At 36.5% G+C, this 21843-nt stretch overlaps 1 protein-coding gene across 1 annotated transcript in view; it reads left to right on the forward strand.

The window, feature by feature from the left end:
• The window catches only part of KCNU1 (potassium calcium-activated channel subfamily U member 1), a gene marked incomplete at both ends in the record, with an annotated part of 158989 nt that overhangs the window by 9032 nt on the left and 128114 nt on the right, over positions 1-21843 (forward strand). Inside the window, 7 exons of the mRNA XM_080710254.1 lie at positions 9528-9589; positions 11069-11159; positions 12644-12755; positions 13958-14033; positions 15321-15396; positions 20334-20504; positions 21674-21765. Coding sequence (XP_080566380.1) covers positions 9528-9589; positions 11069-11159; positions 12644-12755; positions 13958-14033; positions 15321-15396; positions 20334-20504; positions 21674-21765 — 680 coding nt within the window. The remainder of the gene's footprint in view (positions 1-9527; positions 9590-11068; positions 11160-12643; positions 12756-13957; positions 14034-15320; positions 15397-20333; positions 20505-21673; positions 21766-21843) is intronic.

Genomic DNA, 21843 nt, shown 5'->3' on the forward strand with positions numbered 1-21843 from the left:
GCATACATTTCACGAATCTTATAAAAAGTATATTTATTCATACATACATATGTGCCTGAATGCATATGTGAACACACACACACACACACACACACACACACACACACACGTAATTATCTTTTATTTGATTTTAGTGTCTTTTTTTGTTTTCATTTATTTTAATTCCCTTCCTCACTCTAGTTTTAATGAATGATACTTTATCACACTAGTGTAGCATGGTAATTTTCGAATGACCCTTTCCTGTTACCAAAGCTGGTTCCCTTCATATTACCTCAAAGTCCACCACAAGCTGAAAAGAGAAGTTTGGAATGGGCCATGAGTGTTTTAGGAGAAATTCCCAAAACACATACTTCCTTTTTTCAAGGAGATAGAAGAGAAAAACAGGAAGAAAGAATTAATGAGCAATACACATGCTGCTCAGTCCTCCATGTGGAGCCTGCCTTTAAGAAAGAGCATTCTCAAGGCAAGGTGCTTTTCAAAATGGCAGTGGCTCCATTGATTCTTGGGGCTGACGACTGACTCTGAGTTTCACAGCTCCTCCTGCCACCAGCTATGGCAGGTAGGGTGTGGTGGGCTGGATCATCCCCTGCAGGCCAGGCTTTTACTTGATCAAAGGCTCTGATGGTGGGAGCCCTCAACAGCTCAGGGTCAGCTTTTACCATGCCGGCATCCATTCAGACTCCTCTACACACTCTGTAGTCATCCACTTTGAGGACAGAAAACAAGCAGCTGACCCTAGAAGGACACAAGAACCTCCTAGAAATGTCCACCCTTGAATATAGGTGCCAGACCCATCACAGGTATCAGGTGGAGGTGGTGGTGGGGGTTGTGCTCCTCAGCAGAAGTGGCATGGTACTCACTGGCAGGTACTCCTTGCCTGCCTCTTTGCCACAGCTTCTGTTGTCTGTGTCTTGACGATTCTGACAGTACTTTCTGTTTTCTCCTTTCACTGTCACGTTGGTGAATCTTCTGATCACTGGATCTTCAAACACAGAGCTGGATTTCATCACTGGGGCAGCTTTGCTGAGTTATCTTCCTGAGCCCCTCCCTAAGCATACTTCTCTTTCTCCATCAGCTCCACCAAGGGCTTGCTGTAATATGCCTGTCAGTCTGGGGATCCTAGTATTCAGGAATAGTGTGACTCTACCTCACCCAACTTGGACCAGATGATCCAGGACAGCTCTGCACACACCCAGGGCCTGATCCCACCATTCTCAAGCAGTCTCTGTCTTGGGGACAGCCATTCCAGCTGGCCCAATTCCCCCGGCTTCTTGAGTTATATTTGAGTTATAAAAATGTTTCCTTGGAGTAATTCTTTTGCCATATGACATAGACTTGACAAGCAATGCTCTTATTTTTATTAATGCCTTACTCATCTATTAAGTTGTTTTACATTTTAATTTTGATTTCTCATTTGATTCATAATTTATCTTGGGAAATGTTGAATTATGTAATTTTCATTAAGAGGGCCTTAGATTGGAGATAAGGTGGCTATTCTTACTTTAGTAAAAATTTATAGTCCAAGGATGACACTTGATTTTATGATTTCAACTTGATGAGACTTAAGGAAAATATTTTGTTGCCTAGTATGTGATCATTTTTACTACTATTTAATAAACTTTTATAGAAAAATAGAAATACTATATATTATCTACTTGAGTATAAGCAATACTACCTATATAATATATATTTTCTATATTCTTAATTATTTACTGAATGATTGAAAGGAGTGTGTCAAAATTTTCACTTATAATTTTTTATTTTATTGTATGTCTTGCATTTCAACAGACTTTAAATGATGTATATTCTTATATATGCATACACCACCTATTATACTTTCTTTATTGTTATAAACAGGCCTTTTGCCAATACAAAGCACCCCTTTTATCACCTGTAACACTGTTTTTTCTGGAACAAGAATACAATATTAGCATATAACACTGACTCTCCTCCTTTCATTTTATACATACTTGATTGGGATGCCTTTGCTCATTCTCTATCAATCTTTCTTATTTCCTCTTAAGTGTGCCTCTTGTAAATGTCATGTAGCTGGATTTTTATTCTTTTATTGATTTAAAGATATATTTATTTTTATTTGACAGAGGTGCTTAATCATTCTCCATTATGTTAATCTGTTTTATTGGTCTTTAGAATATTTAGAAATTGAATGTACTTCCCAATAGAATATCTAAATATGAGTAGCTTAAACAAACAAATAGAGGAGCTATTCATAAAGAAATGAGAATGGGTATGCGATATACAACTAGGAGTTTTGCCAAAACTTTTATTCATCCTACTGCAAAAGCAAAAGTCATGGTGGCTTTCCATTTTGAGAAATATAAGCTCAAAATTAGCCTTCTACTTCCTACTAAGTAATACTGGAAAAATTCACTTTCCAAATTGGATTTCATTCATATAATATGAATATGAAGATCATAAAATCTCATTAAAGCCCTGTGGGGAAAATTACATAATAATACTTGTAAACCACTCAGGGTATAGTAAGCACTGATATTGGGCTGATATTTACATTTCTAGTTTATTTGTTTTTATTACTTTTATTTCTTGGTATCTTCTAATGTAAATAATTCTATTTTAATGGAATATCATAAACATTAGGTAATTCAAATTCAACCTGTGTTTCTCTGTGTATCTCTGCATGTTTTATTTTTATATTTTCTTTTTAAATAATGCCTTCCGTATGATTTTCCTCTCTTTTTCCTTCCAAAAATTGTTGAACTAATTTAAATGTTTGGCACTAGATTGCTAGTGTGTGTGTGTGTGTGCGCGCGCACACACACGCACACACGCGCACGCGTGCATATGCGTGCACATGATGGTGATTATTGAGGGGTTAGCACTGTACTTCTTCTTATTCGTAGAGTTAAAAATCACATTCATCCATAATTTTACTGTTTTCATATGTACTACATTTTTATATAAAATATTTTATCTTTCTGAATTTTTTGTCATTTTTTCCTTGAGTATTTCACATATCTATTTTTATAAAAGGAAGTCTGATGTTTTGAGATCCTCCTGGTTTGTTTCAGTAACATTATCTGCATGTATCATATTGACCCACAGGATTCATTTTCTATTCATTGTAACACTGGTTACATTTGTTAAATGTATACCTTCTGAGTTTATAACAAACTGAGACTTTGATTGTGAGGTATGATTGTAATATTGCACCTCACTGTTTATGACATTATATCCATAAAGTGTTCCCTATATTCATGACATATGTAGATATAGGTGCTATGTTTATAGGATAACAATCTAAGATAATCTCCTTAAATATATAATATACTTAAATATACACTTAAATGTACAATACACTATATAATACACCTTTTATATACCATTTTTGTTAATAGAGTATCCTGATGTGTTTAATGGGTCTCCTCTAGCTAAACATTTATAAGTGCATTGTCTTGAAAAGAATTCTCATTAATGTAATCCAAAACAACTGACCACAAATTTAGAGTAATGATATTTATTTGTTCACAGTTTTTTTGAGATTTCAGGGCTTAGTCCATGTCCACTTGGGCCTGTGGAACTAAAGGAATGGAGGTGGGAAGCAGAGAGAGAGGAAGAGAGCATGGCTTTGCTTTCACATCCTGGAAGCCAAAAGCAAGAGAGCAAGCAGGAGGATCCAAAAACAAGCACAGTCCTTAAGACCACACCCCCAGGGATCCACCTTCTCCAACCACACTCATCTGTCTAGGCTACCACCCATTAAATCCATTACAATAGATTTTTCCATGGGTGAGATTACAACACCCATGAGCCAATAACATCAATTCTGAACATTAATGCAATTAGCTCTTTGGAGGACATTCCATATCACACCATAACATGTATGTATTTGGTATTGCTGGGGTGGGACAAGCTACCAATATGTTCCAACTAAGAGATTAATTATGTGTAATGAGCAATCTCCTGGTTATGAGCATCCAGAAGACCTAGATGGGTCAATTTATGCTATTGATGTTGATCAAAATTGTCATTGTAAAAGATCCACTTAGTATGCTAATGTCTTGCCATGTACATTCTAGTAGCTGTTGCATCCTATTACATTTGCCTGAAGCCTTCCTAAGAATTTGTTGTTTAGTTTTTATGATGCCCACCTTATGGTTAAGGTTGCAATTGAATTGTTCTTTATATTTTTGCCAGTCATCCTGTTTTTGCAATAGGGCACACATTTACTGAATCAATGTGTATAGCACTCTTACTATGTATGACATTGATTGCTGAAAACCATCCACGTTATGTTGGAAATTAAATAAGTTTATTTTATTTATTTCCTGTATTTTTGTTTCCTTTGTCCCTGAGCTTGCTAAAATTGATATTATGCCAAGTGCTATGAACAATTGCAGTGATTTTCTTAAGTGGTATTGGTCAATTGGTGGTAGTTTAGGAGGTGTATTATATTCCTTTAACATTGCAGCAGCATTAATTTGTCTATGACAAAAATCATCCTTTTTAAATTCTATGTAGATTCTATTTGTCATTTATTTGTATATTATTCTAATTTAGAAGTGCATCAAGATTCATATAGATTGAGTCTGTACAATTTTGGTGCAGATAGTGTGCAGCCTTTTGTCAACTGTGGTTTCTGGGGTGCTGTTCTAATGTGTGAGTGTCATTCCAATGTTCCCTGTAATAGGATCCTGATGAAGCACTCCTACTATAGCAAGATTTTGAAATATGTCTAAAGCTACATCTATTGGGGTCCTCATGTCTTACAATGTCAGGCTGTGATATACTGGGCATTTTACTTAAAACTGTATATTATTCCAGAATCCTTCTGCTGGTAAAATGATGTCAAGAGAATAATTTGTGAATCAAGAGTAAACCTGGGCTTTTGTTTCAAAGTTGCCTTTTTGTCGTATGTCTGCCTATCACAACAGGTCTTTCCTTTCTTTAATAATAATATCCTTAAATATCTTTAAAAATGTTTTTTGTTTGCTTTTTTTTTGTTTGGTAAGTATTTAGGATTGAACCCAGGGACATTCTATCACTGAGCTACACCTCAGACAATTTTTATTTTTGAACTGGGGTTTTGCTAAGTTGCTGGGGATGGCTTGGATCTGCGATCCTTCTGTCTCACTCTCCCAAGTACTAGGATTACAGGTGTATGCCACCATGCCTGGATGGAAATGTGGGTTTTATGTCTTCTTGCATGTGCTAGTAGTAGTGGGTTTATGTAATAATCTGTCTTGTTTTCATAGTTTTCTGTGTTCATTATGTTTTCTACCTTAAGACTTTAATGTATTATTAATTTGGTATGTCTTAAGTGTTGAGCATGATACAATTGTCAATGGTAAATTGGAAAGTAATATATCATAATTTGGAAATAATACTTCATGTGGCATGGCCAGCCCAGTGGATTTAAGGAAATTATATGCTTCATCTTCTGTTAGTCATAATCTGTCCATTGCCACCACACATAAAAGTGTGAACTATATGTGTTACCTCCCAGGCAATATTTGTTAGACTTTGGGAACTGTCTTGCCTGTCCACAAATATCTTATTTCAATTAATGTTTCTATCATGCAAGGGTCCAGTGAGTGACTTTTCTAAAGTGGTGTGTACCTATGTTTCAAGTGGCCGTATTTGTATCTGTGGAGTTAGTGATTGCATTAGTAATAGGTTGCGGATATGCTAATAGTGTCTGGGCAATAGCATTGACTTTGTGGGGAAAATAAGTAGTAGGATGTGAGAGTTATGATGACATAGATGATTATAATGTGAAAAATGATGATTATGAGGGTATATAAAAGGCTCTAAGACTGACAACTCAATTGCATTTTGTCTGAGCTTGGACATTAGTACACAGACACAAATGTTGTAATTGTACACAGGATTGCAGGCATTTAGCCTTCCTGTGAAATTCAGTGTGATTTTTGCCAATATTTTGTTATTGCTGTGTTTGTAAAGATGACCAAAAATGTCAGAATGGCAAATATGATTAGCTGACTTATGTATGTAATTGTATGGACAGAGAGTGTTGATTTTCTTTTGTCTTTTGTCCTGATTGCCAACATGTATTTCCATCTCCCAGTGTCACAGTTTCACATAGGGAGATATTTTTACCCTTAGCATTGATAAGCACCTTATAAGGTAACATGTTAGGTCTTTTTTGTTCCCTTCTTTTTATATTTTTAATGAGTGCATTTAAATAGGACTGTAGACTTCCCTTAATTCTAAGTTCTCTCTGATTTAGATTGAAACATACATAAAGCATTTCAGTTGGAAATTTGGGAATGCTGATAATAATTGTTATTCTCTTTTCAGTAGTACATTAAATCTATGTATCCTGCTGCTATAAGGTTTTAAGGTAAATGAAAATCCTGTTGCCTATTCCAATTATTGTTTAGGCACTAAAATTCATGTGGTACGAAATGGGTTTCCTGGTCACTTTCCATTATCCTAGGGGGCCCATAGGCTGCATTCCAAAGCATCAATGCTCTGGTTGTAATAGCTGATGGTTTGACTGATGCTCAAGCTAAACCCAAACATGTAAATATTTACCATTATTATTCAAATTTTTGTGGGCATATACAATAAAAATAAAAGATATCTTCCATCGTACAGTTAAATATGTTTGACATTCATGTATCTGTTAGTATTCTCAATTTAAAAATTGTTAGTGACATGTTACATTTTTTACAGACCTGTGTTGCTCTTTTTGCCTCATGTCATGTTATTCTTTGGTTTCTCTTTGAAACCATTTGTATAGTTCAGGGGTGCCCATTTGTCCTTTAAATGCATGTAGAGTTGACATTTCCTACCATGTAATTATTGCATGCAGGTCTTTTATAATTGTCCACTTATCTACTTTCCTTTCTTTATGTTTGGCATCTTGGGATATTTCCCATGTGTTATCTTCTCCCTTTCCAAGTGTTAATAGGTAAAAGTGTATGTCTGTAGCTATTATCTGCATCCTTAATTAATTTTAATTTGGAATATTTAATCTTCTACCCTTAATTCTTTGTGTTAGTTCATTCACTTGGTTCTTATAATTAGTTGTTTCTGAATCATTCTTCTGATGTGCTAATACATTTATGATCTTGATGCTAATGTTTTGTGTGGCTTTTCACAAAAAAATTGGCATGACCACGACTACCATTTATTTTATAATCACTTTGTGTTCATTTGTGTGAGCATAAGTTTAATGTCACTTGTGACCACCCATGAATTTGTGAATATGTAAATTTTTGTCAGTTTTTCAACTACAGATTGTCTGAATGTTTACTAAGAGCTTTGCATTTTGTGTGCAGAAAGCAGAACACCTTACTTCATAAAACCATATTCTCCTGGGCTCTCATGGCTACTCTTTTCCATTTCATTTTCCCTTGGGTCACAGAAGCTGATCCATCTCTAAATCCAATATTAAAAGGTTATTTGACAAGGCAGGACCCTATTTACCTATATTGGCATAGATTTGTTATGTCCTTGGAATGAATTCTGGTGTTAGCCCTTATAGCTGGCATCTCTACTTGAATGTACCATTCCAGGTAACAAGTATTTAATCAATTTGGATACCTGTAAACTCTTTGGGGCTTTACCTATTGGAGTAAAGTTACCTGATTGTAATAGGTCTTTTGTCAATCAAAGAGTCTGCATTTTTAAAGTTTTTTTTCAATTGGTGCATTGTATTTATACATCATAATGGGGTAAAAAAAAAACTTGTGTAGACATAAATGTACACATCACCCAGCCAGCCGCCACCAAGTCCCTACCCCACTCCCTCCCCATCCCTCCCTCCCATGCTTGGCTTAGTGGTTGAGTATGATGTGAATAAGTACATCATGTGCTTTAAAGAGTTTCCTTCTTCCCCCCCTCCCATCCCCACAGTTAGGTTGCCTTATTTGCTCCCCTATAGGATCTACTTTTTAACCTGGAGTTCCTCCTATGACCCATTTCACCTTAGCTTTCACATATTAGAGAAAGCATCCGATTTCTTACTTTTTGCAACTGACTAATCTCGTTTAGCATAATGTCCTTCAGTTCCATCCATTTCCCTGTAGATGCTGCAATTTGTGTGTGTGTTTTTTAATGGCTGAATAAAATTCCATTGTTGGTGGGATTGCAAATTAGTGCAACCACTTTAGAAAACAGTATGGAGCCTGACGTGGTGGCACACGCTTGTAATCCCTGCACTTGGGAGGTGGAGACAGGATCGCGCAGGTTTGAAGCCAGCCACACTGCCTTAAGAGACTGTTTCCAAATAAGAAGTATATAATTAAAAAAATAGGTCTGGGAGTGTAGCCGGGAGGTAGAAAGGCTTCCAGAAACCTCAGTACCACAAAAAAGAAAGAAAGAAAGAAAGAAAGAAAGAAAGAAAGAAAGAAAGAAAGAAAGAAAGAAAGAAAGAAGAGAGAAAGAAGGAAGGAAGAAAAGAAAGAAAGAAAGAAGAAAGAGAGAAAGAGAAAAAGAGAGAAAGAAAGAAGAAAGAGAGAGAGAAAGAGAGAAAGAAAGAAAGAAAGAAAGAAGAGAGAAAGAAGGAAGGAAGAAAAGAAAGAAAGAAGAAAGAAAGAGAGAAAGAGAAAAAGAGAGAGAAAGAAAGAAAGAAGAGAGAAAGAGAAAGAGAAAGAAGAAAGAGAGAGAGAAAGAGAGAAAGAAAGAAAGAAAGAAAGAGAGAGAGAAAGAAAGAAAGAAGACAGAAGAGAAGAGAAGAGAAGAGAAGAGAAGAGAAGAGAAGAGAAGAAAAGAGAAAAAAAGACAGTATGGAGAATCCTCAGAAGAATGGGAATAAATTTACCATTTGATCCAGCAATACCACTTCTGGGTATCTACCCAAAAGAAAGGAAACTAAACTACCAAACTAATGCATGTGTATCTGTATTCATAGCTGCACAACTTACCATAGCCAAACTATGGAACCAGCCAAGATGTCCATCAAAAGATGAATGGATTACAAAACTGTGGGATATGTACACAATGGAATTTTACTCAGCCGTAAAAAAAAATGATTGCATTTTTTACTGCACGTTGAAAGTATTCATTTCCTTCTTTTAATTATAGTACTGCCCTTTCTATCAAAGTTGTGACTCTTCTTTAGGATGGAAAAATTTCTTCTATGATTGGCAATTCAAGTGCAGAATTTTATTCAACGGCCCACATTTTCTAATGCATGAAGAGCATAACACATGTTAAGTACTTTACAAATATTTGATAACCTCTAGGTTAGTTAAGAAAGATAAACTGCTTATTTTGAAATATATGAGAGTTAAAATTAGGTAAGTAAAACTGGTACATATTCATTTAGTATAAAGACCAATTAATTTTTCTTGAATAAATGAATACTAGCATAAATAAATGTGTAAGTGGCTATACATGTGCAGTAGCAAAAGAGAAAGTGAAAACACATTTCTTCTCTTCCATTTTCTGCCCACATTAATAAGCATATGAAATAAAAATTTTATTTTTAAAGAAGTAATAATTTTGTTGGTTTATATATCATGTCAATGAAATGTACTTTCACATTTTTACTTGTTTTTTTTTTTTTTTTGTTTTAGGTGATCCTTGTCTTTGTACTAAGCATTGGGTCTCTTATCATCTATTTCATCAATTCTACTGAGTGAGTCATTTCTTTTTCTTTTGAACTAAAGATGTAACTCAGGGTATTCTACCTCCAAGCTATACCCTTAATCTTTTTTATTTGTATTTTGAAACAATGTCTCACTATGTTTTTTGAGGGCTGGATAAGTTGTTAAGGCAGGCCTCAATCCTGGGATTTCAGCCTCCTAAATACTGATACTACAGGCATGGGCCACCAGGCCCTGCCCCAGTCATTCTTATCTATTTTAATAATTTACTCATTAACTTCGTAATTTTCCCCTCTTTAACATATTGTACAACACACACACACACACACACACACACACACACACACACACCCTTATAAAAATGATATTTAATTGCCCCTAGTTCTGCAAAATAAGTTTGCCCTGCATCCTTGACTGTTAAGACCAAGGTGAAGCACACAGATATACCTTTGAGTCTGGAAGTCCAAGCCTCCACCTGTCATCTCCTTGCTTGCACCACCTAAGAAGGCTTTTGAATTCCTCAGGTTTGAAGCAGAAGTTCCACAGCAGTTTCAGCCTTGCTCATAGGTTTCAGAGAACTTTGGATCATTTTTTAAAAGATTCTAAACCCCCACCTCTGATACAATGCTCTCTTTTCTTCTCCAAAGGCATTTCCTTCTCACACTGCAGTCTCAGAACAGATGGGAGGGGGAGGCTAAAACTAATATAATCTGAGCTCCATGATAATCTTCCTGGAATTATATGGAATTCTCAACTAAAATCAAATTAGGATTTGCAGGGCCACAAAAGCCAAACAACTTTAGAGAACCTAAGGAAAGTGGTAGTCTTTTTTTGTGTGTGTGATTTTTTTTTTTTTTTTTTGCAGTACCATGTATGGAACGCAGGAGCATTGTACCTCCAAGTTACACCACAGCCCTATTTTTTAGTCTTTGTTTTGAGTTTTTGAAACAGGGTTCCACTGAATTGGGAAGGATATTACTAAGTAGCTGAGACTGTCTGCGAACCGCAATCCTCCAGTCTCCATCTCCTGAATGCTGGGATTATAAGCATGCACCACCTTGCCCAGCCTGGTTTTGTAAATTCTTAACAGGTCTTTTAAAAATTGCTCTTTGAATTTTATTAAGATCAGTCCATTTGACATAGGGCAGCTCTATCTCAACAGAATACAGAAGCTAAAATATCCTTACTGGGTAGATGGTCTTGAAAATTAAGCCACATAATCTCTATGGCTCTGAATCCCCATTGATAAAATTGGAATGAAACCAAATAGCCATAATAGAAGTGGTGGTTAATTTCCTGTTATTTTCAACTCGGTGGGTGGTCCAGTGGTTTTGTTTATGCATAGCTCAGCTCCCGAGAGGAAGGTAATTTCCTTCAAGTTTGAACTTAAGTTCTGAACTGACCATTTGTAATGAATAAATAAAAAATTCCTAACCTCCCCTTTATTTGTCCTTTATGGACATTGCTTTTGAAATGTTTGCCTTTACAAACTCTCACTATTTCTTTTCCAGCCCTGTTGGAAGCTGTTCTTCATATGAAGACAAAACCATCCCTATTGATTTGATTTTCAATGCTTTCTTTAGTTTCTATTTTGGATTGAGAGTAAGTACCCCATAGGAAGTGGAAGTAAATGCACAAACACAACAGGAGTTATACAAAGAGAACTGTGTGTGCCTTAGTTACACAATTACCTGAGTTTTCAAGTTTTACAGATAGAGGTTCTATGCTTAGAGTTGTTAAATATGGAGAGACCTAAAGCCTCTCTCTTCCTCTCCTGCACTTGAAATTGGAAATCAGATCCAAAATTCCAACACACATAAAAAACAACCCCGTTATTAAATACCATCATTCTGTCACAATGTCCTTTTGGTTTCTCACCTACCACTGAGAAAGCTTTTTCACTAATAATCACAAGCCAGCAGAACTTGAATGACAAGTCTCTACAAATGTCATTGGGTACACTAATAGCATATATGCTATGTAGCTATAAAAATTCTGGTATTGCTATGTTCATTAATTAAGTTGATTTTTTATTCCACAAACATTTAATAAACATTCATTTTAGGTCTAGACTGTAATGTATTTATTAATTCCATGCTTATAGTAGACTGCCCACATATATGTAAAGTATATATATATATATATATATATATATATATATATATATATACATATATATTTATGTACACATCGATAAAAAAAGACATTTCATATATATGAACAAATCTTTTACACATAAATATTTATACACATACACAAATATATGATATGCATTTTATGACCTTATTTTAAAACTCATTCTGACCATCAAAATCTCATTTTATGTCAGACTCTTCCTTTAAGAAATCAGACTTTCTAGCTGTGTGGCGTGGCTCACGCTTGTAACCCCAGCGCTTGGGAGGCTGTGACAGGAGGATCACACAGGTTCCATGCCAGCTTCAGCTACTTACTGAGACTCTCAGCAACTTAGTGAGACACTGTTTCCAAATAAAGTATAAAATAGGTCTGGGAGTTAGCCCTGAGGTAGAAAAGCCCCTGGGTTCCACCCCCAGTACTACAAAAAAAGAAAAATAAGAAAAAAGTCAGACTTTCTTAATCTTAGAAGCTCATAAACACAGACCATGGCCAACCAGGATTCAAGAAAGCTGTACCTTTTCCACTGGAGACAAGTCTAAATGATGTATCCTCATTGTCCACAGAGGGGTTTTGCATATATAATATATAATTTATATATATATAATTATAATATATAATTTATATATAAATATTGGAATAATTATATATGTAAAAAAAGCTCTAAGAGCATTAGAAAGATCAAAATGTTTATTGTGCAGTGCAAGTTAAAATCTAATAAGTAAAATGGGCATATGTTCACATTTAGAACACCCATTAAAGGCACCATCTCTGTATCTTAAAGCTATGTGTCTATAGATCTGTGTAGATTCAGATGTGTTGTTCCCGTGTTAAGTGGAATGAAATCAATGCTTTGGTCAATGCCTAAGATGCAGCTGCATGATGCCTCTTTTGTGCTCACTGTGACATCCCAGAGCATAATAGCAATCAGGGTGTTTGTTTCTATTTCATAGTTTTTGGCAGCTGATGACAAAATCAAGTTCTGGCTGGAGATGAACTCGATTGTAGACATTTTTACCATCCCACCTACTTTTATTTCTTATTACTTGAAGAGTAATTGGCTAGGTAAGTGTGCTGTGTGAATCTGTAACAATATACAAAAAGAGAAAAAAACACTCATTTATTTTGTAAGTATTTATCCTTCTTTTTTTGTTGTTGTCCTTGATGCTTGTCTTTTTTTTTTTTTTTTTTTTGAGGGTCTCGGATGGAGCCCAGGGGCATTCGACCTCTGAGCTCTACCCCGTTCCCTATTTTTTATTCTTTATTTTGAAACAGGGTCTCACAAAGTTGCAGAGGACCTCACTAAGTAGCTGAGGCTGCCTGCGAACCGTGATCCTCCGGTCTCAGCCTTCGGGATGCTGGGATTACAAGCGTGCGCCACCATGCCTGGTGATGCTTGTCATTTTAAAAACCCCTCCCCTTGATTAGATGGTTTTGTACAGTATTTTCAGAAACCATTTCTTGACTTCAATATCTAGTTAAGCACCTGGTACACAGTAGGTGTTCCATATTTGTTGATGGAGTGGCTATATCCACAACCATAGAGGCAAGGCTCCAGAATCCCATTCCCCTCAGGCACCTGTGTACTGGGATCCCTCATGCACTGCAATAGAAAACCTTCCCTGGTTTTTAAGAGCTAATCATCATATCTATACATCCTGCAACGTGTTTGGAAATTATGTGATTAGTTTTTTTTCTTTTGAGGTGAATGTGTTGACTACATATGGGTATGATTTAGATTTTATTCTTTTTATGTAATTTTATATTTTGATTTATTGTCTATAAAATATATAGCAGTTTTATTCTTTGCCATCATTATTAGCAAACTATATGAAGCAAAAAAAATCCCACAAACATTGAAATGCATGTTATAGAGATTGGATAGTCAGGAGTTCAAGTGGTTGAGGGAAAATTCGCTCCCAATTCTAAAGAAGATTTAAAGTAAAATCAATAGTGCTCATCATACAGGAGGCATGCTTCAATGTGCTTTGTATTAACTTCACAGCTGTATAAGGTAAGTGCCACTGTAATTCCCATTTTGCACATGAAGAACTAGAAGAGGATTGTCTTAGAAGACAAAGGCTAATAAGTTTTAGGGCCAGGATTTGAACTTCTCATACTCTTCAACCTCAAACACTACAAGATATTATCTCTGAACATTTCAGGGAGCAATAGCAAGTATGCCATTTCAATTGTGCTCTAATTGAAGCTGCTTCCTGGAGTGACCTTCTTCTTTGGACAGCTTCCTCCTTTCCTTTGCTTTATAGGTTTAAGGTTTCTAAGAGCTTTGCGGCTGCTAGAACTTCCACAAATCTTGCAAATCCTGCAAGCCATCAAGACCAGGTAAATGCTAGCCTTGCCTGATGTACTACTTGCTTCATAGTTTGGATTAGAAAATGAAATGTTAACGGTAACAGGAGCTCCATTCATGTCTCATTGAAATTAAGTGTAAAACTTATAAAGTCCCTCAGAATTCACAATGTTATTTTTTCACTTTCCCTCATCATATTACATCACAGATTGGCTGAAAACTTCTCAATGTGTGTGTGTGTGTGTGTGTGTGTGTGTGTGTGTGTGTGTGTGTGAAGATTGAACCAAAGGAATTATACCTCTGAGCTACACTCCCAGTTATTTTTTAATTTTTGTTTTGAAAGGGGTCTTGCTAGGTTGCTGAGAGTGTTGCCAAGTTGCTGAGGCTGGTTTCAAACCTGTGATCCTCCTGTTTCAGCCTTCCAAGTCTGGGTATTATAAACATGCACCACCACATTCTGGCTGGGTGTGTAGCTTGGAGGTACAATGCCCCTAGGTTCAGTCCCCAGTACCACAACAAGAAAAATCCGTACACTTCTACATTTTTCCTAGAAGTATCAAGGATCACAGGCCAGGTATATTTCACTCATAAAAGTGTGTGCATTTTGGAGAAATCAGGATAGGAAAAGCTATTTTTGTGTGAAGTGGACCTGCATTTTTCCTAGAAGTATCAAGGATCACAGGCCAGGTATATTTCACTCATAAAAGTGTGTGCATTTTGGAGAAATCAGGATAGGAAAAGCTATTTTTGTGTGAAGTGGACCTGCCTGAAAAGCACAGAGATTTCAATAAACCCTAGGGCTTTTCTTAAGTAACAGTAGCACCTCTTCCCTTCTGTCCTCAAAGATTCTAGTATGAGTCCAGCAATCTGGACTCATTATTTATGTGATCTACTGTCTATTTATGTGACTATTTCTATTTACGTGACTTTCTATTTATGTGATCTACTCAATTTCACATTGTAAGCCCACTCCCTGAACTCCTGACATTATTGATAGAAATCTCTTGAATTTATTTTATATTGATCTCCCTATTGTATACTTTTAAACCTATATCATATGAGGCTAGTGGACATCACAACAAAATCCACTATTGTTACTGTATGTAGAACTAGCTGAGTTTTATAACTATCAAGCAGAAGATCTTGTCACCAGTGCAAGATAGTCCTGGAAGTCAGCACTTCTCATGGGGCCAGGGAATGTCATTACTCCTGTCCCATGAACCATACTTGAGTAGCAAGCAAAATCTTAGATGAGGAGCTGTTTTTGTTTTGTAACCTGTTCAAGGAGACCAAGCAACTCTTTGTCTTTCTTCCTCTAGTAATTCAGTGAAGTTTTCCAAACTGTTATCAATAGTTCTCAGTACCTGGTTCACAGCAGCAGGATTTATTCATCTGGTAAGCATCTCATGAAAATCCCTAATCACCCATCAGCATGTGCATCCTAACTCTGAAAATTGGAGAGGAATATGCAGAGAAGAGAGGTTTATCTTTTTCCTTCTCCTATTTAGGTTTTTATTCCACTCTCAAATGTGTCACAAATGTATATATCCACAATCAAAATATCTCTGTTCCCCTTATAATGTTCAAAATCTGCTCTTAGGAAAAGTTATACTTTTAGACCTAGCAAGATCTAAAGGTATAAGCAATAGGTAGAACTTATTGCAAAAATCTTCCAGGGATTTTTGAATAAAAAAAAAATAAGCTGACTATGGTGGTGGATGCCTGTAATCCCAGTTCTTGGGAGGCTGAGAAAGGAGGATGTCAGGTTGGTGGCCATCCTCAGGAATTTAGCAAGACCCTTAGAAACTTAGTGAGACCCTGTTTCAAAATAAAAAAATAAAATATGGCTGGGGTGTATCTCAGATGTAAAATTTCTTTGGGTTCAATTCAATACCTAGTAACACACATACATACACATGCACACGCACATGCGCACGCACACACACATACACATACATGAACAAAAAGACAAAAAATAAAAAGCTGCTGCTGAGAACATGACTCAGTAAAGGAGACTTGCCTAATGTGTGCAAGTGATCAGGTTCCATCCCCATTCCCACAGAAAGAAAAGAGAAAAATGAAACCCAATTAGAAAATTTCAGTTATAAAAGCTGGATAGGTGTGGGAGGCGGGGAATTGCTATTGCAAATGGAAGCTTTGGAGCCTCTCTGATTCTCCTGAAATAATCTGTGTATCTTGCTGCCTCCTTTGCCAGTAGGAAAAGTCAGTTTCTATCCCACACAATGAACAACACAGCAAATGGATTTTAACAAGAGGAAAGAAATTCCTGGATTTTCCTCCTTAAGGACAGTTGAGGAATAGTCATTAGAAAATTTAGAAATTGATGTAGGTTGTTAAAAGCCTGCAGAATCCCTTGAGAAAGAAAACAAAACAAAATAGAAAATATAGCAAAAGTCATTTCTACCAGTGTTCTCTCGAATGTAATTAAAACAATAACAAGAAAAAAAGGGGGGAAAAGGCAAAATATTTACCATCCTCAGTTCATCAAGAAAAGGTTCCATATTAAATACATACTACATTAGAAAACTTAAAAATATCTGAAGCCTGCTTTGCTTCTCCTCAGCTTTCAAAGCAGGACAGAGATTGTCCTGAAGTGTTATAGCAACAACAGCAGATCCTTGAATTTATAGAATTGACCTAACTCCTGCATCTACCAGGGAGAAGGAACCATCAGTGTTCCTGTAAAGACCTGCTGGCCACCCCAGAATGCTATAGGAGAAACCTTTAGTCCTCTTTTGCCTCAATAAGCTGTTCCAATGAAAGGCTCTCAGACACAGGCATGAATTATTTCACTTAGTTATTTTTTGTTTTCTATTTTAAACAGTTTCTAAATTTTATGGAAAACTTACATAAAACCTGGATTTCTGAATTCTTGCGGGAAATGCAATGGTGTGACACCCCCACTCTCCCAAGGCCACCAAGAGCCACCGAGGAGTAGCTGTCCCTGTGGATAGCAGGCGCCCATGGGTTGGCCATGACCTCTGCATGACCTGCTGCAATCACCAAAGTTGCCTTCTTGGCTCCTCTGCATGGGAGCATGTGCTCCTGCAGTAAATGCAACCTCCCCATTGAGGGGACTCCCAGCACACAGAAAGGAGAAGCAACCAAATGGCTCATGAGATAAAGGCCTCCAGAACGCGATTTTCAGGATGTAAGAGCAAACTAGAATAGATAAAAATAGTAGAGATTGTAGAGAAATGGCAAACCAAAATAAAGCTATGATGGTCCCAACTCATCACCTCCTGTATTCACACTGTCCTTCAACTAACAGTTGATAGCGTTCTAAAGATGAGTATTAGCTAGAGAGGAATCATTATGGTGTATAAGCTTTAAATTCTGCAAGAACTACAAAAAGATAAGGTGGAGGGCAGATAAATACTAGCATTAGAGCTCTAAGGCCAATAATTATATGATAATTCACTCAAAGGAACAAAGGAAAAGGCAAGAATAAAGCTCTTCATATTTGAAAAATATAAATAAGTTTTTCCAGAAAAAACTAAAATGATCCTTCATACAAAGATTTATAAGATTTCAACTAAGGGATTATTAAACAATAATGGGAATTGAAGAACGGGTTGAAATTAGAGAAAAAGAAGAAAAAGTGTTGTAAAGCTGAAATCATATTAGAAGGAAGTGAAATGCAGCAAAAGTGATGAGAACATGTTCAGGAACATGGATACCAGGGCTGAAGTAGAAATGGTGCCAGATAAACGACAGATACTTACCTGTGGAGCAGAAACACAGCAGATAGACAAAATCAACCAAACATATTAGATAAATGTCTCCAAGGGAAGGACACACATGCCACCATGACAGTGCTTGGAAATGAACCTTGCATCTACAGATTAATAGACACACTATATCTCAGGGAAAAAAAATCTCTCTTAAATTACTGACTCAAAGAAGTGTTAGAACAGTTACTGACTTTCAATGACAAGGAAGAATATCAAGAAAAATAAAGCAAGGCCTGTGGAAGGAGGGGGGGCTCTAAAACAGGCATCAGGTCAGTTGGCAGCATCAATTAATACCAGAAGAAATAGAAACAGTCTATAAAATCCCTACACCATCATTTTAAGCATGTAAGGAAAAATAGACCATGAGCACCTTTAATAAAATGCCTCATATCTGAACATGATGGTACATACCTGTAATCCCAGTATTTGGGAGGCTGAGACATTATGTGAGGTTCCAGGCCAGTAGGCAGTAATTTAAATTCCTAGTACAATCCCCCCACCCCCAAAAAAGAAAGAATAAAAAAGAACGCTATCTTGATAAAAATTTAGCTACACAAGAGAGTATCAAAACTAAGACATGATTTTCAGGGAAATGGATGGAACTGGAGGACATTATGCTAAGTGAGATTAGTCAGTCATAAAAAATAAGAAATCAGATGCTTTCCCTAATATGTGAAAGCTAAGGGGAAATGGGTCATAGAAGGAACTCTAGATGAAAAAGGACATCCTATAGAGGAGCAAACAAGGCAACCTAAAGGAGGGGATGGGAGGGGGGAAGAAGGAAATTCTCTAAAACATGCAGTGTACTTAAAGATATCGAAGTCAATCACTAAGCCAAGCAAGGGAAAGAGGGATGGGAGGGAATGGGGTGGGAATTGGGTAGTGGTTAAATCGGTGATGTGTACATGTATGTACACACAAGTTTTTACCCCAGTATTATGTATGAATATAATGCACCAATAAAACATTAAAAAATAAAAAAACCTAAGACACGAGAATGGACAATTCATGATGGAATGTAGGGTGGCGAGTACTTAAGGAATGTAAACCAGAGGACGCATAACTAAGGAACTTATAATTACAGACTAAAATGTAAACATACCATGTAAATATAACAAATACAAACAGAGGTGAGAAGAGAGGAGAGTCTTTGTATCCTCTTCCTCCACAGTATATTTCATTAAGGTAGAACCACAAAGTTTTTTTTTTTTTTGGTTGTTTTTTTTTTTTTTTTTTTTTTTTTTTTTTTGGTGGTACTGTGGTTCCTGGAAGCCCTCCTTCCTCCGGGCTACACTCCCAGACCTATTTTTATTTTTGGAAACAGGGTCTCTTACACCAGCATGGCTGGCTTCAAACCTGCACGATCCTCCTGTCTCCACCTCCCAAGCGTGGGGATTACAAGCGTGCGCCACCACGCCCAGCGTGAACCACAAAGTTTTAAAATTATGATATTTAGTTTTGAGATAGGGAGGTAAGATAATGATTCAAAATCTTACCACTTGTTTATAATCCTTTATTCGTGTGTGTGTGCATGTGTGTGTATGCGTGTGTGTGTGTGTAGGGGTACTGAGGATGGAACCCAGGGGCCTTCTACCTCTGGGCTATACCCCCAGATCTATTTTATATTTTATTTGGAAACAGGATCTCACTAAGTTGTTGAGAGCCTCACTTAGCTGCTGTGTCTGGCTTTGAACCTACAATCCTCCTGTCTCAGCCTCCCAAGTACTGGAATTACAAGCATGTGCCACCACACCTAGCCATAATCTTTTATCTTAACCTTGATTTATTTCCCACCATGGCTTAATGGGTCAGTACCCACATGATTCATAAGAAGAGCACAGTGAACAGGTCGACAAGCTGAAGCTGAAGATATCCACTCTCCCCCTGCCCCTCCCCAGTAAACCATGAGGCTTGTTTAAGGAGATGCTGGGGAAATCAGAAGGAATTTGACAAAGTGAAGTAATTCTTCCAAAGACAATAAAATAAAATTTAAAAGAGTTATTTAAATTATTTTGGAGCATAAATGCACATGACACTTGATGTGTTTCTCTTCAGATCTGGAGGAAAATGTTTTGGGTTATATTTTAATCACTGGAAAAATTTTGGCACAGAAGGGGGAAATAACTTGGAAAGCTTATTTTTTTCCCTAGACACTAGTATCCATGTGCTCAAGCTTACTGAAACTAAGAGCTTGCTTCAGTGCTGCTTCTCTTAATGATGTTTCTGATCTGGTTAAAAAATAAGGTCCAGTGGTAATTATTCAATCAAAACCTATGGAGACCCTGGTTTCTAGGATGCAGTGATATACCTCATGAAAAAAAGATGGGGAAGCACCCATGATGGAATATTCCAAATACTCAAATCAAGGTGCATGTTCCCTCAGGTTTCAGCAATCCCAATTAAGAAAACTAAGACTACCATCACTACCCACAATTTGCAAAGCCCTGATAGGAGCTAAAGAATCATTTATCATCTGGATTGAATTAACTGAAATTTGTTCAATGTTTCATCTATTCTTTCTAAACCTTCCCTTGGATTCCATTCTGAAATCTTTCTAAGTCTTCTTTCTTTGTACAGGTGGAAAATTTTGGTGATCCCTGGCTCAAAGGTAGAAATTCACAGAATATATCATATTTCGAGTCCATTTACCTGGTAATGGCAACAACATCAACTGTTGGCTTTGGAGATGTGGTAGCCAAGACATCCCTAGGACGGACCTTCATCATGTTCTTCACCCTGGCGAGTTTGGTGAAAAGTATTTTTAATATATTTGAAATATAGACATATAAACAAAAATTTTGAGTAATGGTGAAAAATAAAGCAATTTAGGTTTGGGAATGAATGTTGCTTTATTTAAAGAAGATGTTCTATTAAAATAAAAAAAGTATAGATACCATATTTTCCAAATCAGAGTTTTCCAAACTCTAGAGACCATGATGCTTGGTTTCCAGTAATAAAGAATAGTACAAAAAAAAGACTTTCCTTACTAGTCTCTAAATTAACTGTGCAAACCCTTTCTTCTTCATCCTTGCCCATCAAGTTAAAATTTTTCTTCTCGAGAAAAAGGGCATTTGAGATGTGATTTGAAGAAAGCTCTGTTTAATCCAGCCCAAATCAATAAGTCTTAACACATCAGCATTTTATTCCAGATAAGTGGACATCTATGCTTGGTTCAAGAAAGTAGTAAGGATTAATCAATGCTCTTGTTTTGTTTTATGTTTTTTTTTTGTTTTTTAGCAATTTAGTTTCTTAAAAACCATAATAGAATTCTTCACTCTCCATAGTGTTAACATCCATTCAGCTGGGTGTGGTGGCGCATACTTTTAATCCCTGCGCTTGGAAGGCAGCCGCGCTGGCTTAAGAGACCCTGTTTCCAAATAAAAAGTATAAAATAGGTCTGGAGTGTAGCCTGGAGGTAAAAGTGCTTCCAGGAACCCCAGTACCACCAAAAAAAAAAAAAAAAGCAAAAAACATCCATTAGTTATTATTCCCTAATCCCCTCAATCCCACGTTTACTTTTTCCAAGGCCGAAACAGTACAAAATCTGAATTAAGAAAAAAGAAGTCAGGAAGGGACAAAACTCATAGGAAAGTAGCCTACTTGTCTTTGCTTTTATCACTTTGAATACTGAAAGGCATTTTATTAAAAGTTAACCAAGTCCATAGACTAAAATAGAGAAAGAAAGAAGAAAGAAAGAAAGAAAGAGAAAGAAAGAAAGAAAGAAAGAAAGAAAGAAAGAAAGAAAGAAAGAAAGAAACAATGAAAGAAAGGTCTCCCTTTTTAAATGCAGTTCACTATCATAATCCCTGCCAAAGGGAGAAAAATTAGATGTGCCTTTTTATTCTTGGTAGTCTTGGAATTTGGCGATGTTTGTTAAAATAATGAAACCTAAGGTTGCACCTGCTGATCATTTTTAGGTACTGTTTGCAAACTACATCCCTGAAATGGTGGACCTTTTTGCTAACAAGAGGACATATACCAGTTCCTATGAAGTGGTCAAAGGAAAGAAGTAAGTAGCTTTTCAAGTACAATTTCTACAGTTTAAGATTTTCTACCAGTCACATATCTCATTCTGGATGCCTGTTTC

Source organism: Muscardinus avellanarius (assembly GCF_963383645.1).
Source record: "Muscardinus avellanarius genome assembly, chromosome: 14".
NCBI lineage: Eukaryota > Metazoa > Chordata > Mammalia > Rodentia > Gliridae > Muscardinus > Muscardinus avellanarius.